The following is a 14,283-nucleotide window of genomic DNA, read 5'->3' as shown; positions in this document are numbered from 1 at the left end:
GAACAGAAAATGGCAATTGTTTGTTGTTGCAGTACCTCTTCCAGACTGTAAGAGGAAGCATTAAATCTTAACAGCGTCTCATATTAAAAGACAAAGAAGAAGAAGAAGAAGCACTTCCCGTCAGGTCAAAGTTCACTAGCTAGCCTGTCACACAACAAACCGGCTAGCATAGGAGCTAGCTTCACCCCGATAAGATATTTTAGTTTGTCAAAATGGACGTAAACCAAGCGAAACAGGAACACCTACTCGCATTAAAAGGTATTTATTGTCCCCACAGCAGCACAAACAGTGTTTGTTTGACGTTATTTTCGGTGAAAAGCGCGTTAAACGTTTCAGTGCGCTGGGTTGTTGTCCCTTGTTGATGCTAACAGCGCTAGCTGATAATAATAAACTTTAAGGTTTGAGTATGCGAGCAAAGAGTGTTTGTGACAGTTGTGGCTTCATAGAATGATTTTCTTGTTGTTAATGGACTTCAAAGCCTAAATTAAAGGACACTGTGTAACAAGAATAACTACCATGGTAACAATTAGCTATCGCTGTTGTGTTGTTAGCTTATTTAGTTAAGAAAAGCAACGTCAGTTTCCTGATGAGTGAATTACGCCCTGAAAAATTAACTGGCTTTGTTGACTTTGAGTTTTTATGCCAATATTTATCTGTAATCTCTTCTTTTTTCTATGTTTAAGTACGTGGAGAGCCACTGACTATGGAATAATGCTACTTGGCTGATAAACTTGATTATCTTTTTGATAACTTTGTGCCCAGTAAACGTTGTTCATATGACTTCAATTTAAGATTAAGTAAATACTGAGCCTAAACACAATGTTGACAATATGGATCTAGTGCCTAAACGTGTCGTTTTTTTGTTGTTGTAAGTTGACTGCTGCTAAAATTGCCCTGTTTGACCATAAATGTAAGGTATAAGAAGTACCCAGATTCTTTACTTTAGTGAAAGTCATAATCATAATATCATATCCAAAAAATACTCATTCACAAATAAAACCGTACAATTCAAAATGTTACCTTAATAAGAGTACAAATATACTATCTGAAAAATGTACTCAAAATGTTCAATCATAAGAAAAACTCATTTTGGCAGAATGGTTTATTTCAAAGTACTATATTGATATTCACTATTATAACATCCCGTTTCATTGTTGACAAAAACATGTTAAAACATTTTAATGTTGTAATTTTTAACTGTGGAGACAATTTTATGTACTATTATACACTGCATTATATCATATGAACCTAAATGACCTACTTTTCCAATTTGGGTTTCATTTTGGGCTAATTCTGCAGGCATCATTGTAAAAGTTTTGCTGAATTCTGTTTTTGTTTGTCTGTTTCTGTCTTATGGATTGTTGTAGCTATATTTGCTTTTTCTTCATTGTTACTGTTTATTTTCATATGATTCTGCACTTTGGACTATGAAATGTGTTACATAAGTAAAGCTTATATTTATTATTATTATTATTATTATTATTATTATGTTTTTTATTTTTAACAGAAACTTCACTAGTAGTAACTATAAATGTCTACAGTAGATTTTGACCTGTTGTAGTCTTACGTTGGATTGAAAACCTGCATGCTCTCTCTGGGCATGATAGGACAATTGCTAACAAATACTGAAATTATTGGCATTAGGATATGCTCAACTGAGTGGTACAGATTACTTAGAAAACACAGAAATATCACTATAATACCTAACCTACTTGTGGGCCTAGTCACTAACATATGTTGCTTTACTTTGCAGTGATGCGGTTAACAAAACCGACACTCTTCACAAACTTGCCAGTGACATGTGAAGATCGAGATCTGCCAGGTAAGCCTGTTTAGCGTCTTAAAATCAATTTTATTCTTTGTTTAATAGAGCTATAGCAGAAGAGATGTTTTAGACCAAAATTATGTTTCTTGCCACTACAACAGAAGGTATGATACCCGTGTAAGATAAGATGAAGAGCATTTTGACATTGTCAACGAATCAGCTTCAGTTAATTATCAGTCATTATGCTATTTTTGATTAAATGCAGCAGTAGCAGCCAGCACATGTGATGTAAGACTTTGAAAAATACTCATAAAACAACTTAAAAATCTAACCAAAATATTTTCATAGTTTGGTTACATAAGCTCATCTGGTGAATAGTCATTTTTATGTTCATTATGAGATCAAGTAACTGGCATGTCTTGGCACTGTGGGAGGAAATCGGAGCACATATTGGAAACCTAAGCAGACATGTTTAGAGTAAGCAATCTCTACAATCTGCAATCTCAACCCTGGAGCATTTTGCTGTGAGTCAACAGTGCTAACAGCTGAACCACTTTGTTAATAATATCACTTTTATCCTCTTAGTGTCCTTTATCATCTTGAATAGGGCTCGGGAGAAAAAGAAAACATGAACGTTTGTATAACAGTCGACCGTCTGTAGTGTCATTTTGCCGTTTGTTTTTGTGCTCTTGTCTTTGTTCTGTCGAGTGCAGAGAGTCAGTCAAAGTCTTAGTATGACAGCAACAAGAAATCTATTTTGGTATCTTTCAGACAAGCGACTGTGAGTTCTTACAAGCACATACAACAACAAAACCCCCGCCAAACTTCCCAGGCTTTTCACTCACGTTCTGTTCCAGTGAATTCAATCCATGACTGAGATAGAGACATTAACAGACTTCATAAAATAGCTTCACAACACCAATGTTAACTCATAATATGAATGTTTCAATTTGAGAAGTTTATATCACCATTTCATAATAATGTGCACAAAGGGAAGCAACGTAAGGACTAAGATTGCCAGGCTTAAGTTGATGTCTAGCTTCCAGTTTTTGCTTCTGCTTTTTTCTGCTCCCAAAATGTAACTTTCAGCCAACAGCTAACGCTTGCTGTGGCTGCATTATTCATGTTTTTAATTGAATCATATCATAATGAAGTATATGTGATAAATTATCAGTGATGTTGATGAGACACAAAATATTGTAGTATTATACCATAATACTATACAAAAGATTTTTTCCCAGCACCCCTAATAAATCATAATTGTTTTTAACTGACACAAGGAAAAAAAGAGCACACTCCCAAACGCAACTGAAAAACTCTTCCAGGTGCACGACACAAAAAGCGACATAACTGACTGTCAGCGCGAAGTAATGTCCTTTTTAGATGTCTTTAATTCTGGGCCTGTGGCAGCCACACAACAAATGTGTTTCAACCAGAAGTGTTCATGAGTGTCATCAAACGAATACTGATGAAGACTACTGGTCCTAAATTGTTTTTGTAACTGACCCCTGGCCTCGCTTCATTTTGCAAAAGTGGCCTCTGGTCAAAGCTAGTTGAGTATGGATGAATGAACTTTATTGTCATTACTCACACAGTCTGATGAAATTTAGTAAAGCTTCACTTGTCATAAGTTAAAAATCATAAAGCTTAAAAAGAGTGCCTTAGAGTGTTAGATAAGGAAAGATGGAAGAAACCTCAGGAAGAACAGAAGAGGAGTGATTCCTTCTCCTGGACACAGAGACATGCAGTAGATGTCGTGTGTACAGAACAGAGCGACATTATAAAATCACATTATGGACAATGATGATGACAAAATTATAGACAGATGGTGAACATGTGTGAAGAATGGAGCCATGAGGATATTGTGCAACCTCAGGTGTTGCCAAATAGATAGAGGCTGAACCTCATGACCTCGCCTCCATCATGTAAACCATCTGTATTATAGCCTTCCAGTCTCAGCTCACTCTCCCACATTTAGATGGCAGGCCTGCTGAGCCTTTCAGTGTTTGTTTCCTCCTCTTGTGGAGCACAGCACAGCACAGAGAAATGTATTTGCTGCTGGTAACTGAACTCCTCACAAAACATAAATCACTGTGACACTTCCAGGTAGGATCGCTATTTATACAAGAGTAGCAACGACTTATCTTAAAGCACACAAAAATGAATTAGCTGAATGTGACGGAAACATAAAACCAGTTCTATTTCTGCTATCATGTGGCACCTTTAACTCTGGAGCTGACTGATGACTTATGTAATGTAATGTAATTTTATTCAGACAGGGACAGTGCACAATAAAACATTAACTTTATATAAAACAAGGAGAAAGAATTGCTATTTTGCATCCATAGTCCCTGGGCAGGTAGGTGAAACAAATAAATCAATGACAGAATCTGATGTAAATAGAGTACAAAACATCAGGTCATAAAATTTTACTAACATTGTCATCCCTATACCCCAACCCAACTAATCATGATAAATGATACATTTTTGCAAAATTGCAGCAATAAAATTATCAGGGCACAGTCATTCCCACATCCTTAAACCAGTTTGCCCCCTCCCACCCCCAACATTCACAAGCATGTGCAGAATATCTATATAGTGTAATAAAAACTATTATTATTATTGCCGTGAATAATAGAGGTAGATGTATGAATAGGAGTCATAATTGTAGTAATAGTAGTATTAGTGAGTTGATCACAGCGTGAGATATATGTGACCCACGTGTTTGACAGAAATTTGAGCCCTGTAAAAACCCCTTTGGTTCAGATGGCTTTGAAACCGGATCTTCAAAGCTCCTGATTTTCTGTGTGTGATCCTCCCGGGGTGCACAGAATACTTTAACACTCATATCAAATGCTACTGCGTCTAAACTGAGTCTACATCTCATATATCTATACATACAGACATGGGTTAGCACTGACTGTGATTTTGGCAGTTAATGGAAATAAAGTGAAGTTGAAATGTAGTTAGCACCGCACTACTGTAATGGGACAGCAGCTGTGTCTCATATTGTAACCAGCTTCTAAGATCTTAAAGCTGAAGTGTGAACCCTTCATCTATTTCCTCGTGTAGTGAGAGTAATTATAGAAACGCTGTAGATGTGTTTTTTATTTTAATCCTTTGTTTTGTTTTGTTTTTATCTGGAGCATCCACACAAGAAACTTTTCTTGGATGCTTTTTAGCATTTTCCGCCACACTCCTAAATGCTCCTCTGTCGCTAAGGTCTCTCCCTCCTTCCTTGTTTTTCTTTTTTCTTGAGTACTGTCGGCTTAGGTGTCTACTACATAGCATATGGGAAAAAAAAACAAAACAAAAAAACAGCAGAAAAAAGAAACAGATTGAATGTAAAATAAATAAATCTTTCCCTCCTTAAGCTCTGGATGATTGACATAAAAAACACATCACTTTCGGTGCACCTGGGCAGGAAAGTCTCCACAGATGCAAAACTCTGTTATGCTAAGAAATACAGAAAGATTTTCCTTAATCAGCATTGTGTGAGCTCGTTTGGCAAAGACTTAAATGAAACGGATGTTAATTTTTATGTTGAATTCCCGCAGTTTAGCTGTAAGGTTGCATGTTGGAAGCAGCAGTTCAAGCTCGGTCAGCACAAGAGCTGCCGGTCGACCGCTGCCTCGATCAGTTAATTTGTGCTATTTGTGTGACTTTGGTGGATCCAAACTAACCCTTTTAAATACCAAAGTGACAAATTAGAACATGCTGACTGATTGAGGCAGCGGTAGAAAAGAAACTCCTGTGTTCATTGATGTTAAATTACTATTTTTGTGTCTGGCTTTGAAAAGAGTGATGTAACAGCTGCGATCCCTCATCGTCTGATGCCGAAGTTAAACAGTGAAAATAGGTGACTAATGTTTGTTTTGCTGTCGATACAGGTTCTTCTTGGCCCAAAGATATTTGCTGCAACATTGCAACACAAATTTTGTACACATATATTACACATAGTTTTGTGTTTTTGTCTATATAGGGGATTTGTTTGGACAGCTCATGAGGGAGGACCCGTCCACCATCAAAGGAGCAGAGGCTTTAATGCTGGGAGAGATGCTCACATTACCACAGAACTTTGGGTAAGAAATCAGCTGTCAGAAAATAAAACAACCATACTTTTTTTGTGTAGTAAATCTTTGTTTTCAGGTATAAAGATTTGACTTTTCCATGTCTCTCAGAAATATTTTCCTTGGTGAGACCTTCTCCAGTTACATAAGTGTGCACAATGACAGCAATCAAGTTGTGAAGGACATTCTAGTCAAGGTACTATAAAAATAGAAAAATAACTGTCCAACATTTATTACACACTGTACACTCTTGTATCACCTACAGCTGTGCTGCTGTGTGATGTGTTCGTCTGCAGGCCGATCTACAGACCAGCTCACAGAGGCTCAACCTGTCAGCGTCAAACTCCGCAGTCTCAGAGCTCAAACCTGAATGCTGCATCGATGATGTTATCCACCATGAAGTTAAAGAAATTGGAACGCACATGTGAGTGTTTTCCCCCCAGTATTTACACTCCCTTCACTTCATTCTTGTAAGAGCTATTTCATTTGTTTTGGTGCTAAAAATCTCTTTCGTCTCCTCCATATCCAGCTTAGTTTGTGCAGTCAGTTACACCACTCAGTACGGAGAGAAGCTCTATTTTCGGAAGTTCTTCAAGTTCCAGGTAAGTGATTTTAAAGTGCAGGGCTCAACACTAACTACGAAAGTATGACATACATTAAAAAAAAAAAAGAGGCTAAACTTCATTGTCCTCAGAGACTTTAAGTGGGTTTGAGATCAATTTACAGTATAATTTTATTCACAGCCTTTTGATCAAATATCAAATCATTTGTTGTCACTAATAAAGACTAGTCACATATGAGGTGGCTAATTGTTTTTATAAAGATTAAACATGTAAAACATCAGCATGTTTTTTTAGTTTAAAATATACCTGAATGGTTGCTTAGAGGTTGATAGGCACCAGATATCATAATAATAATGATGAAAAGAACTACTTACATACAGTAACATACTAAGTTTGGACATTCTTCTATGAAGTGTTACTGTAACTTCAGCTAAAAAGTTGATAGAACAGATGTTAACCAAATGTAGATGGCTGAGATTTAACATTTTAAAAAGCTGTTTAACTCTAAATTAAACAGAACATCATGCTTGAGTATCAACACTGTGCAGTCCCTCCAGGATTTTGTGGGCTGTGTTGGTGATTACTGCGGCCGAAATCCTGGTTTCATGGCAGTTTTTCGAAAATATTACAATGCATGTTGCACTTCTTTTAGGTGATTTAAAAAAAAAAATGTTTTATGAAATGTGGTGGCAAGTTAAAAATTGCAAAAATAGCTGTGACGCTGTCTCTGGTTTCAGGCGTTCAGCATTAATGTACAGTGTTTGTGATGGAAGGGATTGGGGCAATAACAGCTGGGTGCAGATGATCAGCTGTTGATGCCGTTAGATGCAGTACATCCATAAATACAGTGCCATCAACAGCAAACAATATAATGTTTACCATGTCAGCTTCTCAAATACTGAATTCAGGTTTTCTAGCATCATATATCTCCTGCATGCCCGATCCTGCCTATAGCCTGTCAGTCACACCAGATCAGATCTGTCCTTTATTTAAAGATCCAGCATATCATGTATGGATGTATTGGGCTCCTCATTTGTCAGAACATAATACGTGGTGTTGAAAAGTTTTATAAGGATCTCTCAGTTGGCAGCATTAATCTCACAAATGCCGGTACATCAGCCTGTCAGTGGCTGTGCCAGCTATTGCATCCTCCTCTTATTAACACCTGTTATCCCTATTTATTTATGGTAAAAGATAATATTAAAAATAATAATAATAATAATAATGACTTTATTTAAATAGCACTTTTACAAACAGAGCTTACAAAGTGCTTTGATAAACAAGGCAAACTAGAAGGTTTCTTGCAGAGGCAACATAACTATAAGAGCCAGAGGATACTGCTGAACTGAGGCCAGACAAGATTTAAAGTAGAATTAAACAAGACAGAAAAAATCACAAAATAAAAATAACAATAACAACCTATGCCAACTAGAGTCAATACAAAATAGCACTAAACAGAAATATTAGCACTAATAATAGAATTAAAACATGATCAACACAGAATAAAAGAATAAATTAAAAGACAAACTAAAAAAGATTAATTAAAATTGACAACATCACATAAAAGCTAGTCTATAAAACTGGATTTTAAGAAGTGATTTAAAGAAGTCACTGATTCTGCCAGCCTTATCTCCTCAGGGAGGTCGTTCCAAAGCCGAGGGGCCCTGATGGCAAAAAGAGGGCCACCTTTAGATTTAAGCCTTGACTTTTGAAAGGGCCCCACCTGAGGATCTAAAGCTGCAGACTGGCTCATATGGGGGTCGGCAATCTGGTAACTGTTATTGTGGAGCTCTGCAGCGTTCTCATTAGATGACAGCGGTGAACTCCTGTGTGACTCTGAAGGAGACCTGAGAAATGTCACAGGTCCACAACAGAGCAATCAGCACCTCAGCTGTGGATTTGGTGTGTTTCACTCTTGGGCTCTCAGTTTGCACATTCATCGTAACCCGCTTCCCTTCTTTCCTGTTACAACATTTTCCCTACAACCTGTATTAGCTCTCAGATTTGAATTTCTTCCTTTTCTGAGAGGAAGAGTTGCGGTCTGAGTAGTCATTTTATTTTGCGGAATGGAGATACAGTGTGAGAAAACGCCGGCGTTCAGTTTGCAATCTATTTTCAATCAGGTTTTGAAGCCACTGGATGTCAAGACAAAGTTCTACAATGCAGAGGTAAGTTCATCTACCCGCATGAAATCAATATAAAGTGTCAACAGCCAGTCTCTGTGCACTCGAATCTCTCACCACGTCCTGCAAATAGAAGAACTGTATTGTATGACATGCAAGTTCCTACCGTAGCATAAACAAAATGCTTCATATCATATTTCATTTCATAGTTAGGAACATTTCCATGTGCTAATAGGGGCAGTTAGTATAAAAAACGTCTCCAGGAAAACCCTTTGACCTCCAGAAACTTTTAACAAAAACAAACCAACAACACTGTTTTAAGAGCTGGAGATGAAGTGTTTTCCTCCGAGGCAACAAGCTTTTTCCTTTTTCATTTTCATACCAGTAGCTTTTTTATATTAGCGGTATGCAAATATTCATTATCATCATCTTTGGCATGTAACTTCATTTGTTTATTATTGTCTTGTATTTTATTTTCTCCATTAGAGTGACCTCAGTTCTGTGGTAATTGTTCCTTCTGTTCTCATCGCTGAACATTAGCTTCTCTTTAATCCCTTTTTTGGTGCAGCAAACTTTGTCTTTCTGGGGCCAATAGAAAGGTGCAAAGTAAAAGAATGGAAAGCAGTATAGGATAATAAAACGCCTGCTAAAGATAAACAAGTGGCTACATTAATTTAACACCCTGACGTGAACTTTCCATTATTTTTCTGTTGCCCTTTCTTTGGACGCTCATGCTTTCTTGCAAACTCATCCTATACAGGGCTTTGACTTTTGAATTGAAGTTTGCGGTGTTAAATTGTGGCGGGTGGGGAGTGCATTGATTATACGGTTTATCGTCATGGGGGATTTATAAGAATGCATTATGATTTTACATTTTCTATTGGTAAAGATGGAACATTTTCAACATGAATAATGAGGCTTTTTAATTTTTAATTCTTTATTGCTGGGTTGAAGGTGCGATGCAGCAGTGACTATGAAACCCAAATTACCCTCTTTTTCCAATCATTTACCAGTGGGTCGTAATTGTTACGGAGTTAATGAAATATATTTGATTAGATGTAATATAATGTGAGGTGTCAGATGGAATGGCTTTGCATGGACCAGAGATGCTCAGCTCTGTGATTTAACATTAACCTCATTCAGAATGGTTCATGGTATGTTACGAATTGCAAGGCATGAACTAATCTCTCCTTCTCTCTCATTGTATCTTACTGTACAGAAGAGGTTGCACTGAAAGTTTGAAAGTTTGATTTGTGAAGACCGCTGAGTGTTACTTTTCCAAAACATCAACTATCAAACATCAACAGCATGTCAAAGCATGTAAGGTGCCAAAACCACTTATCTTTCAGACAGCTGTAATTAGATATTTTTTTAAATGGAAAAAGCCATATAATGGTCTAATTGTATCATTATTGTGCTGTACAATTAAGTTGCTTTACTTTTTAATATCAGTGACTTTTTCATATCAGTAACTGCGTTTATTACTGATAAACACATTGTCCATATGGCCATTAGCAGTTGTAATGTTATCAGTAATAAATGTAGTGAAATTGAAATATTGGTATTATTTTATATCAAAGTACACAAATTTAGTTTAGTCTCACACAATTAAAAACTGCATAAAGGATATATATATATATACATATATATATATATATCTGCTTTGCGGTGGTGACATTGGCATTTACATACATTTAGATATATTAGTCATATTTTTGAAAAAGCAATTGAATAAGTAATTTGTAAATCTGTTCCACAACGAACAAGCTCAGAGCAGAACAGTAATTCAGCTCCTGTTAAAGTCTCTGATGCAGCTGACATGGCTGCTGGATATAATCTGATTGGTTAAAAACACAAAACTAGTTGATGTTTGAGAGACAGCTTTGAATGACTTGTCGTTTGGTAAAAATCCGTCACTGTTCAACCTCTCCTGTACACTCTGCTGATCAGCACCTGCACTAACAGTGTCCTCAAAGGTGCACTGAGCAAACAAAATAGACTTCACTTTATGTGATTAATATACGTTTAATGTTTGTCCTCTGAGTCTGGTTTGATAAATGTCATTTATTACATGACTCTCACATCACCTAAGAGTAGCTCAAAGGGGAGGCTCACATTTTTCTCAAGTCTGTGTCAAAGCATTACTCACATGCTCATATGAACATTAAAAGAGTTACAGCTGTTTTTGGTCTTTCGTCCCAGTCATACCAGCCTTAAAAAAATCCAGTGGAACGTGATGGGGGCCGAAAGCCACAGTCCTTTTTTGTATAAAAGCACAGTTGAAAATTGAGAAAAGGCTTCAGCAGTCTGAGTTGGTCTAATCAAGTGGGTATTTTCCAAAGTTGCAAAATTTCCCCTTTTTGATTTCCCAGACATGTTTTTTTCCCCTGATCCTCTGCGACAAGGATAACAAAATGAGCCAATTCCAATGCAATCATTTTAGAGGATGTCTGAGGTTTTTTTTCTAATACAATATACTGAAACATCATTTGCATTGATTAAATGTCTAAATAACTTATATTGGAGAGGAGGCAGACATCTCTGCTGATATCTCCAACACTGCCACTTACACCAAAACAATCTAGACTGGTAAATAACAGGTAAGAGGAAAAATATATATTTTTGATTTTTGGGTGAGCTGACCCTTTAAAACTAGTTAGGAAAGTATTCCCTCACATCCAATATGTACAGGAGGAAAATTACAACAACTTGCAATGCTCATATGGTCATGTGAATAAGACTGACTTGAAAAAGTTCGAACCAATCCTTGAAGGCAGTAGGATTTTACACCAGCCTAACCCTCCTTAATTCCTAAAGATAAAGTTGATGTGTTGCTCAGTTGGCCTTGGAGATGATGTCATTGTGCTTAATTGTGAATATCAAATATTAGTTAGTGACTCTTGGCTTCTCTGCTCCAGACAGATGAAGTGTTCCTGGAGGCTCAGATCCAGAACATCACCACCTCACCAATGTTCATGGAGAAGGTCTCTCTAGAGCCCTCCATGATGTACAATGTCACAGAGCTCAACACGGTCGCCAGTGGAGAGGACGGGTACAAACACTTTAGTTTACCTTTATATTCCTTCTTGTTGATGTATTTTATGTCAGCTTTTACACTCATTTGTCACTTTTTACTACCAGAGAGTCCACATTTGGGAAAATGTCCTACCTGCAGCCCATGGACACGCGGCAGTACCTGTACTGCCTGAAGCCAAAGCCAGAGTACGCAGAGAAGGCCGGCGTCATCAAGGGTGTGACGGTGATCGGCAAGCTGGACATCGTATGGAAAACCAATCTTGGGGAGAGGGGGAGGCTACAGACCAGTCAGCTGCAAAGAATGGTATTAGGATTCTTTTTATTCACATGTGAGATATCAAACCTTTTTTTTTTTTGTTTTGTTTATTTTTGTTATGGTTTTTTCTTGTGTCCCCCAGGCTCCAGGGTATGGAGACATCAGGCTGTCTTTGGAGATGATTCCCGACACTGTTAATCTTGAAGAACCTTTTGACATTATCTGTAAAATCACCAACTGCAGGTAAAAATCTTCAGTCCAACAGATAACCTTTAGTAATATTCAATCATGAAAGGGATAGTTTGGACTTTTTGAAGTGGGGTTGTATGAGGTGCCTATTCTGTCTATTGTCAGTGTATTACATACAGTAGATGTCGGTCAGCACACGCCCAGTTTGGAAAAGAAGGCAGAAGTCTGCTATGGAAGCTAAGCTATCTACTGCCTCTGATGGGGATGAGCAGCAAAACCTATTTTAGCGACCTAAAAAAAAAAGTGCTAGGCCTTAAAATTAAGGCTTAGGCTCCGACTTAAAATTATGCCAGTCAAATCAGATTTTACTGTTCAAAACAAACATTTTAAGATTCTTTTTCTTGTCTTTTTCCATATCAAGTTATAACATTTGAACGGGCACAACGGGTTGTTTAGAAGGCATGACATTTGCATAATGTAGTTAACAAGCTAACTGTGCCAGCAATGGATCAGAGATGTGCAACAACATTTTTTTCAACATATATCATATCAATAGCTCGAGCCCTCCATGCTGCTGCTGGTGTATTTGCTGTACCAAAGAATAGTGTCAAGTCAAGAGTGCTGACTTGGCAGTAAAATCTGGGGACCAAAATGCACAGCACACTGACAATTAAAAATAATAAATAAATAAATGAATATGTTATGTTATATATATATCTCATACGACTGAAGGGACAGATGTTCAGTTCTCTTACTTTCAAGGGGTTGCTCAAGTTCAAATGCATGTTAAATTTAGAATAGTTTATATTTAGATTATTTCCACAGCATTACCCTGCTGTCAGACAGTGATTTCCGATGGGGAACTGAAGCTGCTAGATTGCTCTCTTCAAAGCCAGACTCCATTGAAAAAATCAGTGATTTAACAACGCTGAACACAGGAGCTGCTGATTTACTGCTGCCTGGATCAGTTAATTAGTTTGTATTATTGTGTGACTTTGGTGTTTAAAATCATTAGTTTGGACTAACCAAAGTTACACAATAACTCAAAACAAACCAAAAAAAGAGGCAGTAGTAGACCAGCAGCTCCTGTGTTTAATGAGCTAGAATTCATGTTTTTCTCAATGGTGTCTCGTAGCTTTGAAAAGAGCATAGCTCGGGAATAAAGATTTAAAAGGGCTTCCCCGTTGAAAAAAGGATGTCTGATGGAATGTTAAAAGGGTGAAAATACTCTCAATAAAGCATACGCTTAAACTGATCATAATTGTTCTTAGGTGGGTCATTTTCAGGTAACTAAAATTAGTTTTGCCGCTGCCCTCGTCCACAGCAGGACATTTCTTAGTTTCCATGTCAGTGCTCCTTCCTGCTTCTTCAGATTAGGAGTGTGCCACACAACATCTTCTGTGTGTACAACGCTGACTATGGATGAGTACCTCATACAATCCCACATCAGAAGATCTGAGCTTTCCCGTTCACATATGAGTAAGTCATTGAATTACAAGCATGAGCCAACAGCACGAAGATCAGCTCGTCCGTGTCCTTTGTGTTGTAGTGAAAGAACTATGGACCTGGTGCTGGAGATGTGTAACACCAGGTCCATCCACTGGTGTGGTGTATCAGGGCGCCAGCTGGGGAAACTCAGTCCTGGAGCCTTCCTCTCTCTGCCCCTCATCCTCCTCTCATCCGTCCAGGGTCTGCAGGTAATTTGAGTTAGCTGGGGAGCTAATTTTCATCTGTAATCTAAAAAATACAGTACGAAGACACAGTATGTACAATAATTAAGACAAACAACATTAAGATAAAAAGGAACACAATATAGTTAAACATGTCCAAGTTAGGAATATACAACATAATTTAACAATATGAGTTGCTAAAATCCAAATAGCAGAGGTAGGATCCACACTTTTAGGAAAACTGCTAGTTGATATCATTGTACTGTTTTTTGCTTACTAACATTCCTCACCTCTTTGTTTCAGAGTATTTCTGGATTGAGACTCACAGATACATTTCTGAAGAGGACGTATGAATATGATGACATTGCACAAGTGTGTGTGGTGTGCCCGTATACGAGCAACGAGTGCTAGACGTTTTATGTAAAAGCTTTTTGCATTTTAGCTATGAATGGACCAACAGTGGAAGGCTGACATTTCACTCTTTTTGCAACCTGAGGGGATAATACTGTATTTTAAAATGAATTGTGAATAATATAAATCAGTTTCTTTGAAAATAATAATGTAAATGTCCATAAATGTTAATAAAATCTCTGTAATCTTTCATCACTTTT

At 37.3% G+C, this 14,283-nt stretch overlaps 1 protein-coding gene across 2 annotated transcripts; it reads left to right on the top strand.

Annotated features, from left to right (window-relative positions):
• Nucleotides 1-120: 120 nt before the first annotated feature.
• On the top strand, nucleotides 121-14,274 carry trappc13 (trafficking protein particle complex subunit 13). 2 transcript variants are annotated; one of them, XM_042509781.1, is made up of 13 exons: nucleotides 121-258; nucleotides 1,754-1,822; nucleotides 5,748-5,847; nucleotides 5,947-6,031; nucleotides 6,132-6,259; nucleotides 6,365-6,437; nucleotides 8,522-8,566; nucleotides 9,008-9,025; nucleotides 11,440-11,573; nucleotides 11,663-11,861; nucleotides 11,956-12,056; nucleotides 13,552-13,699; nucleotides 13,976-14,273. In XM_042509781.1, the coding sequence occupies exons 1-13, from the start codon at nucleotides 213-215 to the stop codon at nucleotides 14,081-14,083; spliced, it is 1,254 nt and encodes a 417-aa protein (XP_042365715.1). In that variant the 5' UTR covers nucleotides 121-212; the 3' UTR covers nucleotides 14,084-14,273. The 2 variants fall into 2 exon arrangements, with proteins under 2 accessions (XP_042365715.1, XP_042365716.1); XM_042509782.1 differs by lacking the exon at nucleotides 9,008-9,025 and having other exon boundaries at nucleotides 13,976-14,274.
• The last annotated feature ends 9 nt before the right edge of the window (nucleotides 14,275-14,283 follow it).

This window comes from Plectropomus leopardus, chromosome 20 (genome assembly GCF_008729295.1).
Source record: "Plectropomus leopardus isolate mb chromosome 20, YSFRI_Pleo_2.0, whole genome shotgun sequence".
In the NCBI taxonomy this organism is placed as follows: domain Eukaryota; kingdom Metazoa; phylum Chordata; class Actinopteri; order Perciformes; family Serranidae; genus Plectropomus; species Plectropomus leopardus.
The sequence above is the reverse complement of the archived record's forward strand: the minus strand, read 5'-3'. Positions and strand labels throughout refer to the sequence as shown.